Source organism: Doryrhamphus excisus, linkage group LG6, assembly GCF_037039965.1.
Source record: "Doryrhamphus excisus strain RoL-2023G ecotype Guam linkage group LG6, RoL_Dexc_Guam_v1.1, whole genome shotgun sequence".
Classification (NCBI taxonomy): domain Eukaryota; kingdom Metazoa; phylum Chordata; class Actinopteri; order Syngnathiformes; family Syngnathidae; genus Doryrhamphus; species Doryrhamphus excisus.
This window is the reverse complement of record NC_136362.1, coordinates 20,915,947-20,942,816: the sequence shown is the minus strand read 5'-3', so window position 1 is coordinate 20,942,816 and position 26,870 is coordinate 20,915,947. Positions and strand designations below refer to the sequence as shown.

The following is a 26,870-nucleotide window of genomic DNA, read 5'->3' as shown; positions in this document are numbered from 1 at the left end:
GAGGGGGGGACAGACTTATGTTCTGCCTGAGGCTGAAACCAATGACTTCTTTTCTGTTTAGATAACACCTTTTTTATTGTACGCCCTTAAAAGGAAACACTTTGGAAGTCTAAATCATTTAAAAGTGGCATTAAAATGAACGTTGTATGTTTAATGCTCAATACTGGCTTACTTGTATATATCCGATATAGTACAATACTGGTATTGTGCAGCCATTCATTACTAACTCGTTTCAACTGATACCAATATTGGTAGCAGCTCTTCCCTTAAACAAATCATAAGTCATATCATGAACACATTATGTTTCTTTTACCACATGGAGAAGAATGGTGGGTGGTGCTGCAATGCTGTCTCCGTCCACCAGAGGGAGGCTGACGTCATTGCAGCGCCCCACTGAATGTTTGGCTCAGATGCAAAGCACTATGGGAAAACATCACAAATTTTTTTTTTTCATTTTAAACTCTTATTAGTACATGTTTGTATATTTCCCAGGTATATCATTTGAGTGTTAAGTTGCTACATGATGAGTTTAGTATTTGTAAAATGTATTTATTTACAATTATTTGAAAGTTTACTCACTGACTCACGAGCGGCCCAGTATTTAACAATTATTAGAAGTTCTGGTCGAGTGGTTAGCATGTTGGCCACGCAATCAGGAAGTCAGGAAGACCTGGGTTCAAATTTCCGCTTTGGCGTCTCTCATTCTCCGGGTACTCCGGTTTCCTCCCACATTCCAAAAACATGCTAGGTTAATTGGCCACTCCAAATTGTCCATAGGTATGAATGTGAGTGTGAATGGTTGTTTGTCTATATGTGCCCTGTGATTGACCGGTGACTGATGACTGGTAGTCAGTCAGCTGGGATAGGCACCAGAATACCCCCGCAAACCTAGTGAGGATAAGCGGTATAGAATATCTAGCCCAAGGTGTATTCTTGACTAGGATAGGCTTAAGCTCCACGCAACCCTGAACAGAATAGGCATAAGAAAATGGAGGGATGTACTGTTTACTTACTAATTTGATGATCTATAGCAGGGGTCTCAAACTGAATTTACTTGGGGCCACTGGAGCTAGGGTCTGGGTGAGACTGGGCCACATCAGGTTTTCAAAAAAAAAAACAAACGTATTTATTAAAAACAGAAAAATATACAAACTTTGGTTCCGATTTTCTACAATAAAAGCTCTGATAAAACATTCCACTGTTCTCAAATATCTTAATTTTTATTTTTCTACACAAAATAAGATGAAAAATAAACAAATCAAGAATAAAGAAAGTCAATCAGTAATAAATAAATATAATAATAATAATAAAAGGGCAAATAATAAAAACTTAAGAAACCACATATAGTTGGTGGGTAGACAAATGATTTTTTTCAGATTAAAATGAACAAAGCATTATTAGAGCCCTGTAGACATGACAAAACACGACTATAGTCACATTTATACTCTTTTTATTTACAACATATTGCGCAACTGCGGGGTCTTGAGACACACGCTAACTCGCAAACTAGAGATCTTATTTCCTTTAAACTTAAAAAAGCCCAAAACTTACCACTTCCACACGGATAGGGAGGATAACTATTAACAGTTATTTAACCTTTAACATGAACATCAATCAAACGTAATATTTTTTTCTGGGTACATGATACCATACAGCATCCATATCAAACTAACATTACTAACATAACAACTTTCATATCAAGGCGGGGGCCTCAAACTAGTGTCCTGCGGGCCACATTTGGCCCGCGGGCCGTGTGTTTGATACCCCTGATCTATAATATGCTTTAGTAGTGTGCATTCCAAAAAGGTAAGACAAATGTGCTTCTGCATGTGTGAGTCCAAGTCTGTCACCCAGCCAGTCAGCAGGTCACACGTCGTCGTCATGCTAGCAGATGGCAAGCTAATGAATCATGACATGACACACTGATAGCTTTTACTACGATACCCCAAGGTTCACGTAACTGAGATAAATATAGTCTTTGCTCCTTACGCCTCCTGTGGCTCCTGTGGAGATTTGCACGATGGCGTAGTGTGGTGTGTTATGGTTTGTTTCAGACAAGGTCTAAACCGCTTTAAAGCCATTTTTTGTGAATAACTCTCCAACGGTCATTCCTACTGACTCAGAACCAATTCCCATCTGCGTAACTCTCTGCAAGCTTTCCAACGGTACAATGCACTACTCTCTACGACTTTTGGTTCCCGAGATATGCAATTTTTGATTGTTTGTTTGAACCCGTCTAACGGCATTGGAAAACACATTTTTCAAAAATAACTCTCCAACAGTGCGTCCTACTGACCAATTCCCACCTGCATAATTCATTGCGAGCTTTCCAACGGTACCTAGCACGACTCTACCACTCACAATAAACACAATAAAAAAGCATTCAATATTCCTTTTTGCACATTTCTATTCTTTCTTAATCTGTAGAAATACGATACAAACATTGCTAATCACCTATAAAGGACACAATTGTAGTGTGTATTGAACTTTATGATGTTATTTCTGCCAGACATTGGATCAAGTCAAGTCCATTCCAGTCCTTTAAGGCCAAGCGAGGACTGTGACCCTAAGAGAAGGCGAAGCCTGCACCCACTTTTGAATATCCTGTACATTACCACCACCACCACCCCCCCCCCACTGGAGTGGAACAGTATCATATTCGGATGGTTTGTCCCTGGTGGAGGTCTGGTTGTGGTATGTTGGCGTCCTTTCCATTTAGCACATTGTCTTTGTCGGACAACCCAAGACATGATGGCGTCTGACAGGCAGCAGCTCCAACACACACTTTGAAAAGAGCTCGTTATGCAGGAATGCTGCTCATGCCAATGTGGAGCCAACACATGATGTCATGACGGCCCCTTTGCAATAATGGACCTGATGGCTTTGATAACCCTCCGCTGACGAGTTGGTCGCAATGGATCATGTGACTTTCGGTGGTTGACTCGCCTTTTTCAAATGTTTGAGGAGATGATCCTGAGCAGAAGTCGGTGGGTGTCTGTGTTTCTTCAAGCTTCAACTCCCCTCCACACTGCTGACGCACATACAGTACATGTAAGACTGGGCCTGCGTGTCTGTGTGTGTGTGTGTGTGTGTGTGTGCGCCAGCTGTTGTCAAAGGCTGCTAGACTATGCACTTTGTTGGTTAACTTCTCATACGGCAAGCGTTTTACTGTCGTTTTGAGTGTTGAAATTGTTCTAATTTTCAATGCAAATGCATTCCTTCATGGGGTTTGTATGGTTCATTGATTGATTGATTGATTGATTGTCCCGTGCCAATAATGTTTGCATAGGAATGCCAACCAGAGCACTGAACAAATATTGAGGCTATTTTGTCTTGGACTCTCTTTAGATCAGGGGTCTCAAATATGCGGCCCGCGGGCCAAATGTGGCCTGCAGGACACTAGTTTGAGGCCCCCGCCTTGATATGAAAGTTTAATGTTAGTGTGGCCCGCGCAAGTTTGATATGGATGCTGTATGGTATCATGTACCCAGAAAAAATTATTACGTTTGATTAATGTTCATGTTAAAGGTTAAATAACTGTTAATAGTTATCCTCTCTATCCGTGTGGAAGTGGTAAGTTTTTGGCTATTTAAGTTTAAAGGAAATAACTTGAAGGCTACCGTTTAGGTCGCTAGCTCTCTAGTTTGCGAGTTAGCATGTGTCTCAAGACCCTGCAGTTGCGCAATATGTTGTAAATAAAAAGAGTATAAATGTGACTATAGTCGTGTTTTGTCATGTCTACAGGGCTCTAATAATGCTTTGTTCATTTTAATCTGAAAAAAATCATTTGTCTACCCACCAACTATATGTGGTTTCTTAAGTTTTGATTATTTGCCGTTTTATTATTATTATTATATTTATTTATTACTGATGGATTGATTTTCTTTATTCTTGATTTGTTTATTTATTTTTCGTCTTATTTTGTGTAGAAAAATAGTTGAATGTTTTATCATAGCTTTTATTGTAGAAAATTGGAACCAAAGCGAAGTTTTTTCAATTTTTTTGTTTTTAATAAATGCGTTTTTTTTTTTTGGGGGGGGGGGGAACCTGATGTGGCCCAGTCTCACCCAGACCCTAGCTCCAGTGGCCCCCAAGTAAATTGAGTTTGAGCCCCCTGCTTTAGATGGATTTCCACCATAGAAACAGTTGTGGTTTGGTCTCATGATCAAGTCACAGCTTCAATCTGAACTTCATTTGAATTTTTTTTTTAGAAACTAATGGACCAGAAAAATAACATCAAGTTGGCATGAGGCAACCATTTGCCCGCATCCCTAATGTATTTAGATGTTTTGTGAGTATATCGACACATTTTTAACCATAATTACATCAACAATTGGACCTTTTTGTGCAGGACTTACCCCGCATGGCAGTTTTCTTGACTGCTCCAAACTCAGAGCCTTTAAATCAAATTAAAGCATATAATTAAGTTTTCAAGAAGGAAAAAAGCCGCAGCAGTTGTAGGGTTTGCTCTCCCAAAAAAAAAAGATATACTAATTTGAGAGTTGCGTGTATCTTTCAGAGCTGCTTCATGAGAACATGAACTCTTGGATTGATTTATCAACCAAATTATATAACGTCATTCAGATCAATGCTATACAGCAAACCTTGGTTTTCATGCACCCCAGTTTTCGACCAATCGTCTGTCAAGTCAGCGTAACAAGTTCCCAAATAAAGCACCCCACATGTTGTTGACTCACTGTTTTATTCTGACTGTAAAATAACCCACCACGGGGCCCAAGAAAGTTGCGTGTGCGAGGAGGTGCTAAACACAATTTAATTTGATGTCTGCATCAACAATAAGTTCCACTTATTCGTCAATTCCAATTATTTTACATTGTTTTTTTGCATGTAAAACTGTAATTATTCTGTATAAAAATATTTTTGTTAGTATTGTTGGGTGTCTGGAACTGATTCATGGATTTACATTACATTCACTTATACATATAAGTGAATGGGCCGTTTGTGGCCGTTTTCATGGCTTCATTAAACATGATCTCTTCTATTGTGCAGGTTTATCATCACCTCTTTTTTTCCTCTCATGCAAAAAAAAACAACCCAAAACATAAAATATTTTTAGGGATCGGGCGTTCGGGTTGGAAAAAACATATAAAGTTAATTATTAGTATCAACCACATTCTGCCTTTTTGCTCTATTATTCCATTTTTTTGGTGTTTAATTCTATTTCTAGCCCTGTGATTGGCTGGCCACCAGTCCAGGGTGTACCCCGCCTCTTGCCCGAAGACAGCTGGGATAGGCTCCAGCACCCCCACGACCCTCGTGAGGAAAAAGCGGTAGAAAATGAATAAATGAATGAATTCTATTTCTACATTGTGCCACGGGCCAATAAATAACAAACTATGGGCCACAAATGGCCCTTGGGTCACACTTTGGACACACCAGTCTTATTGTGACTTCTCTGATCATGCTGGAGTTTTACTGTTTTGAGTGTGTTTGCTTACCTTAAACACTTTTTGTAATGAGGATCTCAAAGAAAAGTCTAAAACCACGTGTACCCGTGGTGAGGTGGAAGCTGAAGTAAACTTAGGATCAATTCTGATCTCTAAGACACGACGGCTACCATAAAACTGACTGAAGCTCAAAGGCCTATCCATTCATCTTCCACTTTCCCATCGTTCATGTGGCCCCCTGATTCATTAAACGGGATGAATCTTTAAGCCTAATACTAATAAAAGGAATCAAACTGTGGGAACATAGCATGTCCATCCATGGCTCCCCATCTTGCTGATCTTGTGTCAAATATTTCCTGTTTAAGTTTTCCAAAGCAGCACACGGAAGGTCGAGCGGCTACAGTTTCATATTTACTTTTCACATTTCTGGTCTTCAAAAATACATTGCCCCTGGTTATGGCTGACCTTGTGTGCTTGTTGCATGAGGACATACTGTATATATGTGTGTGTAGTACGTCCTTATTGTAATACCCTATCATGTTCATGCTTTCATCAATCTCTTCACACAATATAGGCACACGTACACACGCTGCATCTGGAAATCATAACAGGGAGATCCCCGTCCTGTGATTGTATATGTGGGCGAGAGAGCAGGAAGGGGTTAAAATGGCTGAAACGTTTGGGGAAGGCAGAACCCATGCTGGCTTGGATCCCGCCTTCTTTCTTAGCGCTGACCTCAGACTCAAACTTGTTCCCCTTGTGTGTGATACACACACACACGCACTTGCTGGGTCACATGCCCATGCACACATATACACACATATGCACACATATACACACATATACACACATATACACACATATAGTGTTTATATCTACACGCACATTCTGCTGAGAAGTGACCGGAAGGAAAGGAAGGACCTGTTTGTGTTTGTTGTGTGATTAAAAGGTGCAGCAGCCGAAGGGGAGCGGAGGAAGCAGAGTGAAATAGAAGAAGAGCGAGAGAGAGAGAAAGCGAGAGAGAGAGAGAGAGAGAGAGAGAGAGAGAGAGCAGACACATCCAAAGGCAGAAGGGGGGCGAGGGCAGCAGCGCCACATTTAGACCTGAAGCAAAGACGAGATGCACACCGGGGACCCATTAATGGAGCACCACTGAGTGGGATGCAAGCCTTTCTTTTTAAACCTGCTGCGGGGCAGAAACAAGACGGACAGCAGGAAGTGGGCTGCTGACACTCGAGGAATCCAGGTGCTCAGGAAGTCATTTATTCCAAATTCATTCCCAGCATGGATTGCATCACCCGAGTCGGACCGGCTCCGCTCGGGGACCACTGCTCCTAGAGCCTGGGGGGGGGGTTCCACTCCCGCCAGGGGGAATGACAACTCCAGGGAAGGTGCAGAGAGCCGGACGAACGAGGAACCTGCCTGGGGTTTCCAGGCATGAGAGCAGCCCCGAGCCGAGGAGAAGAAGCCAGCGGTCCAGAGCAGGAGGCTGACGACTGACGAAGGAATCATGAGTGTGCCAACCAACTGTGGGTTCTGTTACTCCATGGAGCGGACTATCACCGTGCGGAGCGGGAACATCTGGGGATCACCGTGTGCCGTCAACAGGCCCATTGACATCATACAGAAACACAGGCGGTAATGCAGAGCCTACTCATTCACTCTTTCATGTTTCTGTTTTGAGCTGCCTCTCCACACAGACAGGGACACCGTATTGGAACAGGATGGCTATACATCCTAAAACCCTCTAAAACCCTCTAAAAACCCTCTAAAACCCTCTAAAAACAGTCACAAGACGTCAATTCCAGAAGGTCTTGAGGCTTCGAGTTTACGTCCATAGCGTTCATTTTGAGGCCGGGGATTAATACCCAAAAGCGGAGACTTGCGGCGTTACTGTGTTAGTTAGCAAAGAACTACAGAATCACCCACTGATGACATCATAGACAAGCGACAAAGGTTGGGAGCAGCGATTACCCTCTAGTTTAATCTTCCACCCTCGGCCATCTCCAGGGTGTACATTGCCTTTCAGCTGGGATAGGCTCCGGCATACCCCTGCGACCCGAGTTCGATTCCACCCTCGGAAGCGTGGAGTTTGCATGTTCTCCCTGTGCATGCGTGGGTTTTCTCCGGGTACTCCGGTTTCCTCCCACATTCCAAAAACATGCTAGGTTAATTGGTGACTCCAAATTGTCCATAGGTATGAATGTGAGTGTGAATGGTTGTTTGTCTATATGTGCCCTGTGATTGGCTGGCCACCAGTCCAGGGTGTACACCGCCTCTTGCCCCAAGACAGCTGGGATAGGCTCCAGCACCCCTAGTGACTGACTGAATGAATAATACCTTGAACTATTTACAAATTTCGCATTTGACCAAGTGGTTAGCATGTTAGCATGTTAGCCACACAGTCAGGAGCTGGCGAAGACCTGGGTTCGAATCTCTGTGGAGTTTGCTTGTACTCCGGTTTCCTCCCACATTCCAAAAACATGCTAGGTTAATTAGCCACTCCAAATTGTCCATAGGTATGAATGTGAGTGTGAATGGTTGTTTGTCTATATGTGCCCTGTGATTGGCTGGCCACCAGTCTAGGGTGTACCCCGCCTCTCGCCCCGAACACAGCTAGGATAGGCTCCAGCACCCCAGCAACCGTCGTGAGGATAAGCGGTAGAAAATGAATGAATGAATGAATAATATCATCCAGAGCGAGGACCTTAGTGATGTCATCATCCTGTAATAAGCAGTTAGTACTGAAACACAGCATGTTATGTAATAAATGTACATCCAAACAGACCAGGTACGTTTCTACACTACTCCGCTTTTGAAGCGTGGCTTGTAATCGTCAGTGGCAGCAACACGGCTGTGCGGGTGGAGTCTGAGATAAAGTCCTGTTTACATTATGGTTTTCTGCGCAGTCTCAGACGCGGGGCTTGTTTAGCATGCAGCATACACATGTTACACTTTGGGAATGGGGGGGGGCAATTTCTTTTCTCTGGCTCGCTTATTTCTCTTTATGAAATAACATAGATTGTGTTAAACTCAAGTATATGTAACATGAAGATGATAAGAGTGCTTGCTGTGTTTGAAACCATACTCCCAAGTTGAGTCTAGTATTTTTCAACAATTGAAGTTGGGGGGGCTCTGGGCAACCCCAGTCCTCGGGACCCTCCAGATCCTTGTACTGTACTGAAACAAAAGTTTCCTGCTTTGGAAATTTGCTACAGTTATCTGTCCGCTTAAGTTGCCATGTTTATTCTCTCATTTTAAATTGATTTTAAATGTTATTGTTTATGGTTGTATATGTGCCCTGTGATTGGCTGGCCACCAGTCCAGGGTGTACCCCGCCTCTCGCCCGAAGACAGCTGGGATAGGCTCCAGCATGCCTGCAACCGAATGAATGAATGAATGTTATTGTTATTGTTATAGTGTGAATGTGAGAAAAAGATCCTATTTCCTGAGCTAGATAAAGTCCTTGAAATTCCCCTGGGGGGGTTGGGGGGTATTACTAAACAATGTCCCATTTCTGATTCCGGAAACAAGACAAAATAGCAGTTTTCAAATGAAACTTTGAAATTATTATTTGAAATGTATGAGTCTGGAAAATATTATAAAGGTTCTAAAGGCTTTGGGACTCCAGCAAACCACAGTGAGAGCCATTATCCACATATGGTGAAAATATGGAAAAGTGTTAAACATGAGTGGGATGTTTTGTCATTTGCCCTTAAAATCGGTTATTGTGTATATGGTAAAATGTTCTGAAGTCTTTAAAGATGGACACCCCTCCTGTCTGGCACCCTGGTTGCTTCGCTAACTTCTGTTTTGTTTGGTGAAGTTGCAACATTTCTCTATTTTTTGCAATTTGCAACATTTTTCCTGCATTTGTTTCATGGTATTGGTGTGTTTGCGGGTTTGGATCATGTCCCACATCTTTATTTTAAGATGTGTAGTGAAGCCTGTCTTTTTTTTGTTGTGGCAGCATCATGCCCATGAGGAAGGAGACTTTTTTTTCATGATTTGATGAAAATCCGAACTTTTAAAACGACCGTAAGAGTGCTCCTTTTCTAAAAAGTGGAGCAAACCATTTTTTTTTACTGCTCATAAATAGGTTCTAGGGACACTTTACATGTACAACCGAGATTCTACACCAACTGTCCTGGGGGTACGTGAATAAAACTGAAAAACGACTCACAATTGTGAGTGCGCCTGAACACCTCGCTGTGCAAGGAGAAAAGTTCTTTGCTCTGTGTGTGTTATATGGAAAAAAAAATTGATGATGATTAGTTCATGTATGAAGAGTGTTTCATCTTGAATATTTAATTTGGTTTTCCACCCGAAAATTAGACCTTATCGTTGATTGGTTGTATTTTTGTACTTCGGATGCTGCTCTATCATGACTGTTAAACTTCTCCCTTTAATTTTCTATTAAATATATATCAACTATAACCTAAAAAACTATATATCAACTATAACCTTGAATCCTTTTCAACATAAGGATGCTAGAATTAATGAATGAATTATGTGCAATATTTGAAGCAGACTGTAGAGCCCATTCATCTCCTTGCTTCAAAACATCCTTACTCTACAGAGTAGTAATGTTGAAGGCATCTATCTAGTCACAAAGAGGGAGCTTTTTATTCATGGTAGTGACCTTTCCAGGTATAATCAATGATGGTAAAAGATGAGCGGAATTGAGAGAGTAAAGGTCTGTATCAGCGACACATGAGATGAAGCACCTTGTCTAGCCCTGGCTAATTTACGAACGAGACCACAATAAAGTGATGGATGTTTAGACTTCCAGCCACGGCATCCTTTATCCTTTCTTTGCTATTTTCTCTTTGAAACTATTTATTCTTGAATCCATCCATGTTGTGCATGGTTCCCCTTGTGAAGGTACAGTTCATGCAAGAGTCTTATCCTCCATCACACAACTGCAATTTGGACGGACGATAATATCAGCTGACTTCAGAAGACGACAATATCTTGCCTTAGATGGATATGCTGCTTTTTTACGTAAGGAAGATGGTTGTCACACTCACTTAAAGCCACTCTTTTATGAACTAGTGCAAACGTATGGTGATGGTTCTATTACACTTTGGGTTCAGCTTTGTACTATATTTAATATGCGACAAAACAACATCTGTTGTACTTATTATAATGCTTTTTTACTCCCATGCAGAAAATATAAGGCAGGTTTCCTTATACACACAACAGTTGTAGAGGTGCTTGACATTTATCATTCATAAATGATTGCTGTTTGTGGTTGACAACAGCCTATTATTTGTCAGAAAAATGTCAATTTAAGAATATGTCACATATTCTTAGCCTAAATTCATAATTTTGTATCATAAAAATATTGGGAAGGAACTCAAATGTTGCCTAAATGAAGCATTTTTAAGCATAAAAAAATAGCTAAAACTCAACTCCGAATCCCTGACGTCACTTCCTGTCGTCACATCTGGAATATTTATTGGAACACACACAAACACGAGTCTTATTTATGTCTTATTTTTATTCTTTATTTTTTTCTGATTATATCTACTATATTGGCTAATATGAGTGTAGAGGTGACTATAGGGCTGTTATTTCATGTCTCGAAGACTCTAATAATGGTCAAAATTGTATGCTCTGAGTACGAAAATATTCTGTTTATTCATAATGAATCCTACTTTGCAGAAATTCACTTACCGTTGTTGCGTCTGGAACCAAATGAACTGTGATAAACGAGGGAATACTGTACAGAAAGTGGATGAGTGTAAAGGTGACTATAGGGGTGTTATTTCACGACTCGAAGGCTCTAATAATGGTCAAAATTGTATGCTGTTAGTACGAAAATATTCAGTTTATTCATAATGAATCCTACTTTGCAGAAATTCACTTACCACGGTTGTGTCTGGAACCAAATGAACAGTGATAAACGAGGGAATACTGTACAGAAAGTGGATGAGTGTGAAGGTGACTTTAGGGCTGTTATTTCACGTCTCGAAGGCTCTAATAATGGTCAAAATTGTATGCTCTCAGTACGAAAATATTTATTATGAATTTATTCATAATGAATCCTACTTTGCAGAAATTCACTTACCGCCGTTGCATCTGAAACCAAATGAACTGTGATAAACGAGGGAATACTGTACAAAAAGTGGATGAGTGTAAAGGTGATTATAGGGGTGTTATTTCACATCTCGAAGGCTCTAATAATGGTCAAAATTGTATGCTCTATGTATGAAAATATTCTGTTTATTCATGATGAATCCTACATTGCAGAATATTCACTTATGGCCGTCGATATCACCTTCTGTACGTAATCATCTTGTTTTGCTTTATGTTGATTAATCATTCAGCGTCTGCTCTAATTTTTCATATGTTTCCATGTTGATGCTAAATTCTTGGGCTAGCAATATTAGAATGGTTGTGCTGTATAATATTAGCGCCACGTTGCTTTTACTGTAAATGCGAATGAAAGGTAATTTTTCATCTTGTGGTCTGCATTCAAGTTTGTGGCTAAATATTTCCAAAGTGATGACACTTTTGGAAACATTTTTTTTGGACATGGCAATCAGTCTCGCTGCACTCTCCAGTCAGAGTGTACAGCTGGTTGTATCTGCTCAGATTATTGATCTCGCTTCCGTCAACACTACCTGACAAGGTCCAAGTGGAGAACTAAAGTGGCGATAGCCAGGAAAGCGGTGGGAAGGAGGATTTCACGGTGATTTATGCACTGAGAAATCTAATATGAATTAAGAGCTTTGGGAAGATGGCAGCTTTGGCGTGTGGCATGTGAATGAGGTAACTAAGGTTGCGTTTTTCCGACTACATTTCATAGAAACCATGTCGACCTGGGAGACATAAATCCTCCTCTTCTTTGATTTATCAGGATGTATCAAATATGAACTTGGATGTGATTTGATTAGTGGAATACCAAAATGTCTGGCAGCTGTAGGAATCATTTGTTTGCATTAACGCCTATCTGTGAGGTAAATTGTTTCCATCTCCTGGTGGCCGTGATGAACCGATCACGCAGTCGCACTACATGAATCTTGTTTGTAGCAATGATGAAGTCATCGCATGCCTTCAGCACACAATGTCATCACAGCCAAAGAGCATTTTGTCATCATAAATGTGTCCTCCTGAATCATCCGAGGCTTTGAATGGCCGACAGCGAACATCAGGGGCCGCCATATATCTGCTTCACAGATAAGACAGTACACATCACTCGTCCCAACGCTTGGGTTTTATGTCCCGATGAAGCGATTTGTTCTTGTAAATAAACATACTGAGTAGACGTTGAGGCTCAGTCGTTCTGTTGTCCAGGGACGAACAAGCCTTCCAGACAAATGCCCAATCACTATCTGGTTGTATCAACTTGTTAAGAGGCATGAAAATCAACAAATGTGTAACAACAAAATACTCAGGACCCACTCATTGGTTCCACTGTGACGAGAGAATTTCCACAAAATCAGATGACTTATTTATTTCTTAATATTTTTGTGGTTAGAGCACAGAAAACCTGTTTTAACATAATTTGAGCCCTCTAGACATGAACTAGCACCCCTATAGTCACCTTTACACTTTTATTACCCAATATAATAGACATAATCACACCAAATAAACCATTTAAGACATAAATACATCTGAGGCAAGAGGACCACAGGAAAGTTGTAGCAGCTTGAGAAAAATAATAATAATAATAATCTGCAAAGGTAGCTTCAGTAATGTCGGCGCAAATTGTTACGGGAATTGAACTGAATAGATTGTTTGTAGTAGTAATAGTAAAGTAGTACTAGTAAAGTAGGTACACATTATTTGGTATAAAAAATGGATTAATACAGTTACAGTCATCCCTCGTTTATCATGGTTATTTGGTTCCAGACCCAACAGCAATAAGTGAATTTCGGCAAAGTAGGATTCAATATGAATACAGTGTTCTCTCTCGCTTTTGCGGTTGACCGCGGTTCAGAGATTCGCAGAATTTTTTTGGTTCTTCTTTTTTTTTTTATTACAGCATATGAACTTTTCCAGGCCGGCCCTGTCCCTTTAAGAAGAATTGCATTGTGGGACGTTGAGTGTTTCTGTCCTCCTATTGGTTTCTGCCTCCTCAGGCCTGTAAACCATTGTCAATCAATCTCCTTCTACTGTATGTGTCATTGCTACGTTTGCTAGCATGTAAATGGAGGACTTCGGCAACCTCGGAGGAATACTTCAGCAGTATATTTATTGTATAATTTATTGTCTGGCTCTCGCTGTGGTTTGCTAGAGTCCCAAAGCTTTCAAAATGACTTTATAACCTTTTCCAGACTTATAGATCTCAATTAATATCAGTTGTGTAACAGGGGCAAGCACATTTTCACATGTAGGTTTTCATGTTAAAAAACTTGCTAACTTGTATCATGTGACGTTCATGCTATCACCCTTTAGCCTGCTTCTACTGCTTGCTTGTGTATCAGAGGTCAGCGTACACTCCATGTCTAGCAGGCGTCATGGCGGAATGCCGTTGTTTTCCAAAGGAAAGATCTGGGCTTACGAATGGTGCTCCCACACACACACACACTCACTACTGCCCTGACACACACCCATGCAATTTTTGTTTTTTTTACACACCAGCTGCTCATTTTATGTGTGCGTGTCATCATCCAATTCCGTCATTCAAAACAAATGAAATGCAGCTCAAAGTTTTTTCCTTGAAAATCATTTCTGTTAAACCAGGGGTGTCCCAAGTGTGACCCGGGGGACATTTGTGGCCCACAGCTCATTTGTTTGATGGCTCTCAGCATATACTAAAAATGAAATTAAAGCATCAGAACATTACAAGAAGTTTTACGGATAAGGATGGATTTTTTTTTCATTGTAAGGCCAGGGTGTGTTGGCTTGACAGGCTGGTGACCAGTCCAGGGTGTTCCCCGCCTCTCGCCCAAATGTCAGCTAGGATAAGCTCCAGCATACCCCCACGATTGTAATGAGGATAAGCGGCATGGATGGATGGATGATGTGTAAAAGTATATTTCAGTTCAACAATTAAAAATAACCTTTTTAGCTTTTGAAATATTCATTCATACCGCTTTTCCCTCACAAGGGTCGCGGGGGTGCTGGAGCCTATCCCAGCTGTCTTCGGGTGAGAGGCGGGGTACACCCTGGACTGGTGGCCAGCCAATCACAGGGCACATATAGACAAACAACCATTCACACTCACATTCATACCCATGGACAATTTGGAGTGGCCAATTAACCTAGCATGTTTTTGGAATGTGGGAGGAAACCGGAGTACCCGGAGAAAACCCACACACAGGGAGAACATGCAAACTAGAACCCCTATATGCTAACCACTCGGGCACCGTGCGGCTTGGGATCCCTTAGTTATAAATAAAATGACAGTAAAACACTATTAGAGCCCTCTAGACATGAAATGGCACCCCTATAATCATCTTTATACTTGTATTACACAATATAGTAGATGTAAAAAGTACCAATAATTATCAGTACCAATAATTATTGGCCTGATATCAGCATAAAAATTGGTTGATATTCGTATCAGATTTTTTTCCGGATAGTGAAAATTAATATTTAAAAAAATGTTGTATATAATACAAGTGTGTTCATTCCACCACAGGGGATATGTCATGTTACACATATCGGTATCGACTGATGTTGGTATCGGAAATTGAGAGTCGGACATTATAGGCATATCGATTTTCGGCAAAATAGCCAATATCGGACATCCTTAGTAAAAAGGGAACTACATATCATTCACAGTGTCTTTGAATGCATCTTCTGAATGCCTTATATTTGTATTTTAGTTCACCAAACCTTTTTTATGCTTGAAAATACTCACTTCAGACAAAAAAAAAGATTTTTTTTGACTACGAATAAGCCATATTCAACCACAAAATATATCATGATTTATTATTGAATATATTATATAAAAACCGTGATAGAGTACCCGGAGAAAACCCACGCATGCACACATGCAAACTCCACACAGAGATGGACGAGGGTGGAATTGAACCCTGGTCTCCTAGCTGTGAGGTCTGCGTGCTAACCACTCTTCCGCCGTGCAGCCCCGCTTTTGAAATCTATCTTTCAATTTTCCTGTATGGACAAAGTTTAGAGTTCAAGTCAACAAACATCTACACAACTCTGTAGAACAGGGGTGGGCAAACTGCGGCCCGGGGGCCACATGCGGCTCACCAAGTGTTTGAATCCGGCCCGCCAGTTGCTTTCTAAGTATTTCAACTTTTAACATAAAAACTGGCCACATGACTTGCAAGTGGAATGTCTTATTTAGTTAAAAAAAACAACAAAAAAACTAAACAAAACTGTCAAATGAAATGACATAGTTTGATGTGGTCTGATGTTTAAAGTGCTCCTGAAAAAAGGGATATGAGAACATACAGCTGATAGTATAACACTTTTACACATAAAATTAGACAAATAATTCAAGGAAAATTATAAGCATAAAATAGTGTGTGTGTGTGTGTGTGTTAAATATATGTTCTGGCCCCCCGGGCAATTTTGTTAACTCAATGTGGCCCACGAGTCAAAATATTTGCCCACCCCTGCTGTAGAAAGTTGTTCGTCTTATTGACACGCATATCAGCAGTGATCTCCAGGGGCTTTCTCCATGGAAAGGTCAGTAAGGTGGCTGCCTAATGCTACATCAGCTCACATCCATTCAAACTATTTTCAACGCCCTGCGTCTGAACAATGGCCGTACGTGCACAAAGCCGTTCCATAAGGTCTGGCTGTGCTTAGCTGTCATTTAAACATGAGCACGCTGTGTTTTTGTAGCAGGGTGATACATGGGCCGAGAGGATTGTGTTATTCTTGTTTTATTAACAAGGTGGGATTAGGCAGCAATGGAGAAAAGGTCACAAACATGAAGCGCCATTGCAAATCTGTTCTTGCAATCTGTTCTGGTGAATAATTCCTGTTGGAATAAGCGATATGCCAGCCACTGTGCCGCTTTGGGGGCATGAATGGGTAACAGGTATACCAGTCCTAGTGTTTCACTGCAGGGGTGGCTGCCTGCTCAGCCATATGAAGAGGTAGCCATATTGTCCAGCACTTCATTACCGATATTGGCAACATCTCATCCTCAAACTAATGTCGTGTCATGAACATGTGATGATTCTTTCACTGTCAAGCCAATGACACAAATACTGGAAATCCTGGAATCACTGCACTGGCTCCCTGTGGAACTGAGGATTCAATATAAGATCGCCCTCCTCACCTACCTAAAGGAACTCCTCCTCCCCCAGACTTCCTCACGCACCCTTCGCTCTAGCACAGCCAACCTCCTCAGGGTCCCCAGAACTGCACAGCATGGGCGATCGAGCCTTCTGCTCAGCTGCTCCCAGTCTGTGGAATGCTCTTCCTGACCATCTGAGAGCGCCACAGACTGTGGTCTCCTTTAAATGGAGCCTAAAGACTTACCTTTTTACAAAGGCCTTTTCTTAGCCTTTTTTTTAATATATATATATTTTTTTAATATATATATATTATATATACCTTTTGTTGTGTTGTTTTATCGCTTCACTGTAGGTTTTATGCTTTCTTTGTAGCACTTTGAGATTTCTGTAATGTAAAGTGCAAAATATAAATAAAATTTATTATTATTATTATTATTACTGCAATACGCAATGCAAATTATCAAAAATGTGTACATTTCAGAATGATTCTTTATCTGCCATTAGAAGCTTTACTCTCCCTGCATATTTACACTTTCACACTTTGTTGCTATAGCAACCTGTAAGGTTCCGAAGCCAGATGCAGCTTTTTTTGTTAACACGATCATTTTTATTGTGCTTTTTTTCATGAAATGTATATAATTATTAGCATATCTACATGTGTTGCTTTACAACAGGGGTGTTCAAAGTGCAGTCCAGGGGCCATTTGGGAGGATGATGTCATAATATTATGAAAAAATGTTTTTTTAAATAGGAAAGAAAATTAGGTAATATTTTGAACATGCAAAACAATGACTAAAGTTGTCTTTTTTTTTTTTTAAATTAGCTTGCCGAAAAGGTTATAATGTTCAAAATATTATGAGAATGAAGTCATAATTATGAGAAGAAAATTTACAACAATTGAAATATTATGTTAAATAATATATAATATTATAATGAATATTATAATGAAATTTATTTCAAGAAATGAAAAAAAACACAGGAATTTTGTGGGTAGGAAGTCAAAATAATAAAGGAAAAAAAGGGACAATTTTATGAGAATAAACGTATACTATTATGAGGGAAAAAATCATTTTAGTAGGCAATGAGGTTTTTTTTCTTTTTGTAAAAGAGATAAAAGTGGTAAAATTATAAGAAACAAACAAAACAAAATTAAGTTGTAATTTTTTAATATTAGAAGAAATGGAAAAAACGCAGGAATTTTGTGGGTAAAAAGTCAAAATAATAAAAGAAAAAAGTGACAATTTTACGAGAATAAATGTATAGTATTATGAGGAAAAAAATCATTTTAGTAGGCATGGAGGTTTTGTTTTTTTTTCTTTTGTAAAAGAGCTAAATTATAAGAAACAAACAAAACAAAATTAAGTAGTATTTTTTTTAATATTAGAAGAAATGGAAAAAACGCAGAAATTTTGTGGGTAAAAAGTCAAAATAATAAAAGAAAAAAGTGACAATTTTACGAGAATAAACGTATACTATTATGAGGAAAAAATTCATTTTAGTAGGCATGGAGGTTTTGTTTTTATTTCTTTTTGTAAAAGAGATAAATTATAAGAAACAAACAAAACAAAATAAAGTTGTAATTTTTTTAATACTAGGTTTCGAGGAAAAAGTTATATTATGAGAATAAAGATAAAATATTGTGGGAATAAAATCATAGTATTACATTTATGAGTAAAACATGACAAGTAAAAAATAACTTTGAAAATATAAAACTTTCTTATGGAATTTGAATCCTTAAGCTAATGTCCTTCCCATAGTTTACGGGTCAGACACCAAAACCGCATTATTACTGGATTATGGGCTCGCCTACCCGGGTCATTGAGAAGTCAAGAATGAAAGAAAGATCCAGAGTATTTTATTCATGATTGGTTAGCTTCAGTATAACATGTTCAAAAAAAACCAGCAAATTCCGAGACATATCATATTCTAAAATTGTTGGTTTTGCTTCAAAATGCACCCATTTTGTTGTATTTGCTGTTAGATGGGGTTGAGGTCAGGGCTCCTCATCCACAGTCACGCAGGCAAAGAAAAGGCAATCCATGACATAGCTTGTGTCTGGAACTAACTCTCGTGATGAATGGCGGGTCAGGTGACAGGTAGCCCTGCTTCACGGGGCCTATCGCCTCGCTCTCGCTCGCTCGGTAGCGGCAGTATTTTAACGCTGGGGATGGGATTGACGTGGACGTGACGCAGGCGGGGTGTCGAGTATCAGGGCCACTGACAGGGTGCCATCAATCACGCTTTTTCACCAGTCGGCCGCTTAAGTAACAAGCAAGGCGACAGACGCGCCTCTCTCGTTACATGGCTTCATGGCACTTGGGAAGTTTGATTCTGGATAGCGGATACCACTTTAACATGATCAGTAAAAGCCTGCCGTTATTCCCTTTGCAACGCTTTACTTGATATAGTTTTCAGGGAACTTATATTTAGATTTGACCTCCTGCAGTGTCACCCATGACCAGTAGAGGGACCCTGTCCTCATAGTGACTCAGTTGATGTATTGCAACATCCAGGTCTACAGCTACTATACTACACAGCTATTATGCCAAATGTACACAACAGTACCCCACTCAACAGGGTTATGTGTGATTGTTTTTATTTATACTTTAGTATTTTTGTCACTGTGGCTGAGAGTGTAAAGGGAAAGAAAGAAAAAGTGGGCGGGTGTGACTGGTGGGCATGTGCAAGACCAACCAGAAAAACCGGAACATTGTTTCTATGGGGACTTAGTCCAGACAGCATATGTTTGGGTTCTGACCTTTCATGTCTTCAATGTATACCAAAATTCTTGTGTAGTCGCTCACCTGCTTACAGTTTTTGCTCCGCATGTTTCTACCCTATATTTGACTGTTTTTTGTTACATTCGTGACAAACACACATACGTATGCACAACAGCTTCTCACCTAGCATCTCAACTCAAACGACTGGGATTGGGATTCCAACCATCCACATAAATCCAACACTATGCATGCCTGTATGTGGCTACATATGGGAGAAAAAATATGAAAAACATTCTTCATGCATTGGTGTTCTACGTTCTATGACGATAAATCGAGAGTTACAGTATTGTCTTTTTGCTTTAATGCACACATACGTATGACATACATAAATAGATACAAAATACATAAAAACATTTATAAGCATCCCCCATACACACTGATCACAATCCATATAGGGGGTGGGTGTCCAAAGTGTGGTTCAGGGGCCATTTTTGGTCCTCTGAATATGATAATAGTAGAATTAACTTATTATTAGGGCAGCACGGTGGTCCAGTGGTCCACCTCACAGCTAGGAGACTAGTGGTTCAATTCCACCCTCGGCCATCTCTGTGTGGAGTTTGCATGTTCTCCCCGTGCATGCGTGGGTTTTCTCCGGGTACTCCGGTTTCCTCCCACATTCCAAAAACATGCTAGGTTAATTGGCCACTCCAAATTGTCCATAGGTATGAATGTGAGTGTGAATGGTTGTTTGTCTATATGTGCCCTGTGATTGGCTGGCCACCAGTCCAGGGTGTACCCCGCCCTGGAGCGGTAGAAAATGAATGAATGAATGAACTGATTATTAATGAGATATATTATGAGGTATTGTTAACTGTATCAAAATGGCCGCATGCCCCCTTGGACACCCCCGATGTAGGCCATTGATGTGTGTACTGTGTGTGGTAAGTCATCATCCAGTGGCCTATGCTGAACTCGCAGCAAATGAGCAAGAGCATCAAACTGGAAGTGAAGCGGCAGCGAGGGAAATACGTGGGCGATGTTGTGATCGGCGGTCTAAATTTAGCTCGGCATGGGCTTCAAATAGAAACCTCACCATAAATATTCATGAATGGGGGGAAGAACCACCCTGTGGTGCAGCGGGAGAGCAGAGCACACGGAGGGGGGAGGGGGGGAGAGAGTCTGTGTACTCTACCTGAAATGCTATTTTTAGCTCCATCGCTGCCTCTTTCGGTCTACCCCCTCCTATCCCCCACCCCTCCACCATGCAAGAGGTGGCTAAATTTAGCAGCATGGAGACAGAAGTGTGATGCGGGAACCAAAATAGAAGCAAGTTCATGGTGGAAGCACGCAGGGGGTGTCGCATTATTTGGAAGGACTGAAGGTGACAGATGGAGAAAATAGGAAGGATGGGTGAAATGGGTGCAGATCACATGACTACTTATTACAGCGCAGGTGTGTGAAGGAGCGCGTGCAGTCGAGCCATCGATGATTCTCACGCACACACACTTCACCACAGATTTTTATAAAATATATTTACACCTTGTTCTATTTATGTCATGCCTTGCTCCTATCTTGGCACCCTCGCCCCTCCCTGTCCTCCCTGTGACTCCTCTGCTGCATATAGTGCAGTCAGTGTGTTTGAATGTGTCACATGAATGGAGGAGCGAGGGCTTCTCTTCGGCTGCTGTTATGTAATAGCCAGTAACACACCAGCGTCTTGTCCTCATGCAGCATCCTCATTGGGTAGCCGGAGGATGGAGGATGGGAGGGGGATTTTTTTTTTCTTTGCATACTGCAGTTGCAACATCCCTTTCATTAAAAAGAAGCAATTGTAGTTTCAAATACTAGGGGTGCACATGCTGAATATGAACATTTTAGTTTCATACTGCATGTATTGATAAATCTTGAATATTCACATTAGTATATGGCATGTACGCTAGTCCAAAAAAAAGCTTTGTGGTTAAAGTATCTAACTCCACTTCCTGTTTAAACTACAATAGAGATTTTGCATCAGTGACCTCTGACCTCATAAAACGCATTTATTAAAAACAGAAAAATGAATAAACTTTGCTTTGGTTTTAATTTTCTACAAGAAAAGCTCTGATAAAACATTCCACTGTTCTCAAATATTTTACTTTTTATTTTTCTACACAAAATAAGATGAAAAATAAATGAAAAATCAAGAATAAAGAAAATCAATCAATCAGTAATAAATAAATAAATATAATAATAATAATAATAAAACGGCAAATAATAAAAACTTAAGAAACCACTTATAGTTGGTGGGTAGACAAATGATTTTTTTCAGATTAAAATGAACAAAGCATTATTAGAGCCCTGTAGACATGACAAAACACGACTATAGTCACATTTATACTCTTTTTATTTACAACATATTGCGCAACTGCAGGGTCTTGAGACACATGCTAACTCGCAAACTAGAGAGCTAACGATCTAAACGGTAGCCTTCAAGTTATTTCCTTTAAACTTAAATAGCAAAAAACTTACCACTTCCACACGGATAGGGAGGATAACTATTAACAGTTATTTAACCTTTAACATGAACATTAATCAAACGTAATAATATTTTCTGGGTACATGATACCATACAGCATCCATATCAAACTTAAACATTAAACTTTCATATCAAGGCTGGGGCCTCAAACTAGTGTCCTGCGGGCCACGTGTTTGAGACCCCTGGTCTATATTGAGTGAAAAAAAAACCCCAGCGGTACAAGATATCGTCATCTAATCTGACTTTAGTTCATAATGATATTTGAACATCAGTGACCTCATCTGAGTGCAAGAGTGTCCTTGCTAGTGCAGAGCGCTTTGGTTTTCTACCGTGGAGTCCCTGTGATTGTTTACACAAGGGGACGTGTCTCTGGGTTGGGGTGTCAGCAGAGTGGCTGAAAGCAAAGTGGATCAAAGCAGAAACGTGCCCAGCCTGTGAAGAAGGACCCGGGTCATGATTTTGTAACTTGACGTCACCTCATCGTGTTTAATCAAGAGGAAATCCCGCCTCACCTGAACACCGGGCTATTTTTAGACTCTGGCTCTGACATGAACTAACTGTTTGGGCACGCATACCTCTTAAGGATGTTCATGAGACCTCACATCCTCTCGAGAGGACTTTTACTGCGGTACTTTTCTGTTTTGTCATGTTTCTACTGGCTGACCTCCATTGATCCGTGTGTCTTTATTGTACAATGGAACCTCTAAAGTCAAACACAATCTGTTGCAGGAAGCTGGTAGACATCTACATGAACTGTGCTACAATTTTTCACATTATTAGAACTTTTTAGACATGAACTACCTTAACACTGGTATTACCCAATATCTTCTTCTTCTTTCTCTTCAGGCTTTTCCCATCAGGGGTCTCCAGAGCAAATCATTCTCCTCCATCCAACCCTGTCTTCTGCATCTGTCTCTCTCACACCAACTACCCTCATATCCTCCTCACTACATCCATAAACCTAAACTCTCTAAACGCAGCATCCTTCTATCAATATCATCACTATCTCTCCTCTGGACATCTTCTCTGGACCCAACCATCTCAGTCTGGCCTCTCTGACTTTATCTCCAAGGCCTCTAACATGTAATGTCCCTCTGATAGATTCGTTCCTGATCCTATCCATCCTGGTCACTCCCAATGAGAAGCTCAGCATCCTCATCTCTGCTACCTCCAGTTCTGCTTCCTGTCTTTTCCTCAGTGGCACTGTCTCTAGACCAGGGGTCTCAAATTCAATTTACTTGGGGGCCACTGGAGCTAGGGTCTGGGCGAGACTGGGCCGCATCAGGTTTTCAAAAAAAAAACCCAGACATTTATTAAAAACAGAAAAATGAATAAACTTTGGTTCCAATTTTCTACAATAAAAGCTCTGATAAAACATTCCACTGTTCTCAAATATTTTAATTTTTATTTTTCTACACAAAATAAGATGAAAAATAAATAAACAAATCAAGAATAAAGAAAATCAATCAATCAGTAATAAATAAATAAATATAATAATAATAATAATAAAATGGCAAATAATAAAAACTTGAGAAACCACATATAGTTGGTGGGTAGATAAATGATTTTTTTCAGATTAAAATGAACAAAGCATTATTAGAGCCCTGTAGACATGACAAAACACGACTATAGTCACATTTATACTCTTTTTATTTACAACATATTGCGCAACTGCAGGGTCTTGAGACACATGCTAACTCGCAAACTAGAGAGCTAGCGACCTAAACGGTAGCCTTCAAGTTATTTCCTTTAAACTTAAATAGCCAAAAACGTACCACTTCCACACGGATAGGGAGGATAACTATTAACAGTTATTTAACCTTTAACATGAACATTAATCAAACGTAATAATTTTTTCTGGGTACATGATACCATACAGCATCCATATCAAACTTGCGCGGGCCGCACTAACATTAAACTTTCATATCAAGGCGGGGGCCTCAAACTAGTGTCCTGCGGGCCACACTTGGCCCGCGGGCCGCATGTTTGAGACCCCTGCTCTAGACCAAACAGCATGGCTGGTCTCACCACAGTTTTGTATACCTTTCCTTTCATTTTAGCTGAAATTCTTCTATCACTCCTGACACTTTTCTCCACCCGTTCCATCCTGCCTGCACACGCTTCTTCACCAAATAACACCATTAATGCATAAATAAGACTCAAGTCTTGTGTATTACAATAAACGAGGGCAGGAAGTGATGTGGAGGGTTCAGAGTTGAGTTTTAGCCCAGTTCAACAGCGCCATGTTGTGCCTCCAGCTTTCAGCACCTTCACATTGTGTTCTCGGCTTCATTTTATTGTTTTGTTTGCCTGCACATTGCCGCACCAGCTCTAAATGTAACGCCAATTTTAGTGTACTTTGAGGGCGTCAACAACACTTTCCCACATGTCACAATGTCACACCCTCAGCAGCGTATAATTTGGGGCTTTTATTGTGGTGCTCATAATGGCTTTGCTTCCTTCTGCACTGTGGTTTTCCTGTTACAGATAAAAGTTGACTTGAGTGTGGTGAAAGCTTGTGATATTTTTAATTGGGGCAATTGTGTTTTATAGTCATTTTTGTGGCCCATTGTCCCTGGAATTTCTTTTCCACTTAAGACTTAGATTCCACATTGTTTTGGTCCCATTTGAACCAGTAAACACATACAGTCGTGTGAAATAGGGTTTTCCCCATTCCTGAATTCTTGTTTTGTTGAACTTAAATATTTCAGATCATCGAACTAATTTCCATATTAGTCAATGTCAACACAACTGAACACAAAATGCTGTTTTTAAATTCCATCCCATTGCATTTTCCTCTGCTTATCGGGGTCCGGCTCACGGACGCAGCAGTCTCAGTAGGGAAGCCCAGACTTCATGATCCCCGACCACCTCCTCCAGCTCCACCAGGGGGACACCCAGGCCAGCTGTGAGACATAATCCCTCCAGCGTGTCCTTGGTCTGCCCCAGGGCCTTCTCCCGACTGGGCATGCCCTGGAACACCTCACCAGGGAGGAGTCCGGGAGGCATCCGGACTAGATGCCTGATCCACCTCAAATGGCTCCTCTGGATGTGAAGGAGAAGCGGCTCTACTCTGAGCCCCTCCCACATGACTGAGCTCATCCCCCTATCATCACCCTATCCTCACCTTATCTCAAACCTACATGAAAAAGTGATTGCCGCCCTGATTAATTGAGATCCGTCTTGTCAGTCTGGAAAATGTTACAAAGCCATTTCTAAAGCTTTAGGACATCAGCAAACCACAGTGAGAGCCATTATCCACAAATGGTGAAAACATGGAGCCAAAATGAACCCAAGAGGTCACAAAAGACCCCACAACAACATCCAAAGAACTGCAGGCCTCACTTGCCTGCAAAAACGAGTTCCAAGACCACAACCACTGCTAACAAGAAGGCTCATCTCAATTTTGCCCGAAAACATCTAGATCAGGGGTCTCAAACTCAATTTACCTGGGGGCCACTGGAGCTAGGGTCTGGGCAAGGCTGGCCCGCATCAGGTTTTCCAAAAAAAACAAAAAACGCATTTATTAAAAACATAAAAATATACAAACTTTTTCAGTGCTTTGGTTTTCTACTAGAAAAGCTCTGATAAAACATTCCACTATTTTCAAATATCTTCATTTTTATTTTTCTACACAAAATAAGATGAAAAATAAATAAACAAATCAAGAATAAAAAAAATAAAGCAATCAGTAATAAATAAATATAATAATAATAATAATAAAACAGCAAATAATAAAAACTTAAGAAACCACATATAGTTGGTGGGTAGACAAATGATTTTTTTCAGATTAAAATGAACAAAGCATTATTAGAGCCCTGTAGACATGACAAAACACGACTATAGTCACATTTATACTCTTTTTATTTACAACATATTGCGCAACTGCAGGGTCTTGAGACACATGCTAACTCGCAAACTAGAGAGCTAGCGACCTAAACGGTAGCCTTCAAGTTATTTCCTTTAAACTTAAATAGCCAAAAACTTACCACTTCCACACGGATAGGGAGGATAACTATTAACAGTTATTTAACCTTTAACATGAACATTAATCAAACGTAATAATTTTTTCTGGGTACATGATACCATACAGCATCCATATCAAACTTGCGCGGGCCTCAAACTAGTGTCCTGCGGGCCACATTTGGCCCGCGGGCCGCATGTTTGGGACCCCTGATCTAGATGATGCCTAAGACCTTTGACAAGACAAAAGTTTCTTTTTTGGAAGGTGTGTGACAAACATGCATTAAAATAAGAAATCAAACACTTTTTCACAGCACTGTATATGCAACAAACACAGGGTGTGACGTGACCACTAAAAATCATTCATCATTTATTCTTTCTATTTGCAGCTTTGACGTGGAGAATGGATTGTCAGTGGGGCGCAGTCCCTTGGACCCTCAGGCCAGCCCGGGTTCTGGTCTGGTCCTCCAGGCCAACTTTCCCCATAGTCAGCGGCGGGAATCTTTCCTCTACCGCTCGGACTCTGACTTCGACTTGTCCCCCAAGGGTCCTTCCAAAAACTCCTCCACTGCAACTGACCTGTAAGTACTGGCGGGCGGGGTTGCCACTATAGTATAGGATATAATATAGGATTAGGACCACTTCGATTCTTCTCTGAATATTTGCATTACTTAACTTAGTTAAGTTTTATTTTCCCGCACATGGAATTATTAGTCATTATTATGCCTCTAAAGGATGTCCAAAAATGAAACACTAAAAGCGACAGGCCCCTTCACCGCCTCATGACTGTCTGTTTTTAAAGGGAAGAAAGCTTGAAGCACTGGGAGGTCAACTGGTTATCATCTCGGTGAGACGAATGTGATAGAAAATAATAATAATTCTATAATTGATTCTATAACTGATTTTGTTCCCTTAAGCCCACTTACCCTGCTAGTCTTCCCTCCTGAGAAAAATCACTGAAGCCTTACCTGAATTAAAACCTAATTCACCTTCGACCCCCTTGGTTCCCCCTAAAACACTGTGTTCTGTTTTATTTGTACATGCATGAGATAGCAAGAAAGAACCACCCTTTTTTTTGTCTTACTTGTGC

At 40.5% G+C, this 26,870-nt stretch overlaps 1 protein-coding gene across 7 annotated transcripts in view; it reads left to right on the top strand.

The window, feature by feature from the left end:
* The window catches only part of pde4ca (phosphodiesterase 4C, cAMP-specific a), a 58,289-nt gene that overhangs the window by 18,691 nt on the left and 12,728 nt on the right, over positions 1 to 26,870 (top strand). For 3 of the 7 annotated variants that reach the window (XM_058066680.2, XM_078791628.1, XM_078791632.1), the window contains 2 exons: positions 26,170 to 26,361; positions 26,583 to 26,627. In XM_058066680.2, the coding sequence (XP_057922663.2) occupies positions 26,170 to 26,361; positions 26,583 to 26,627 (237 nt within the window). Of the gene's footprint in view, positions 1 to 6,236; positions 7,047 to 26,169; positions 26,362 to 26,582; positions 26,628 to 26,870 lie in introns of those variants that run through there. The other 4 variants (XM_058066682.2, XM_078791630.1, XM_078791629.1 and 1 more) reach the window with 2 other exon arrangements.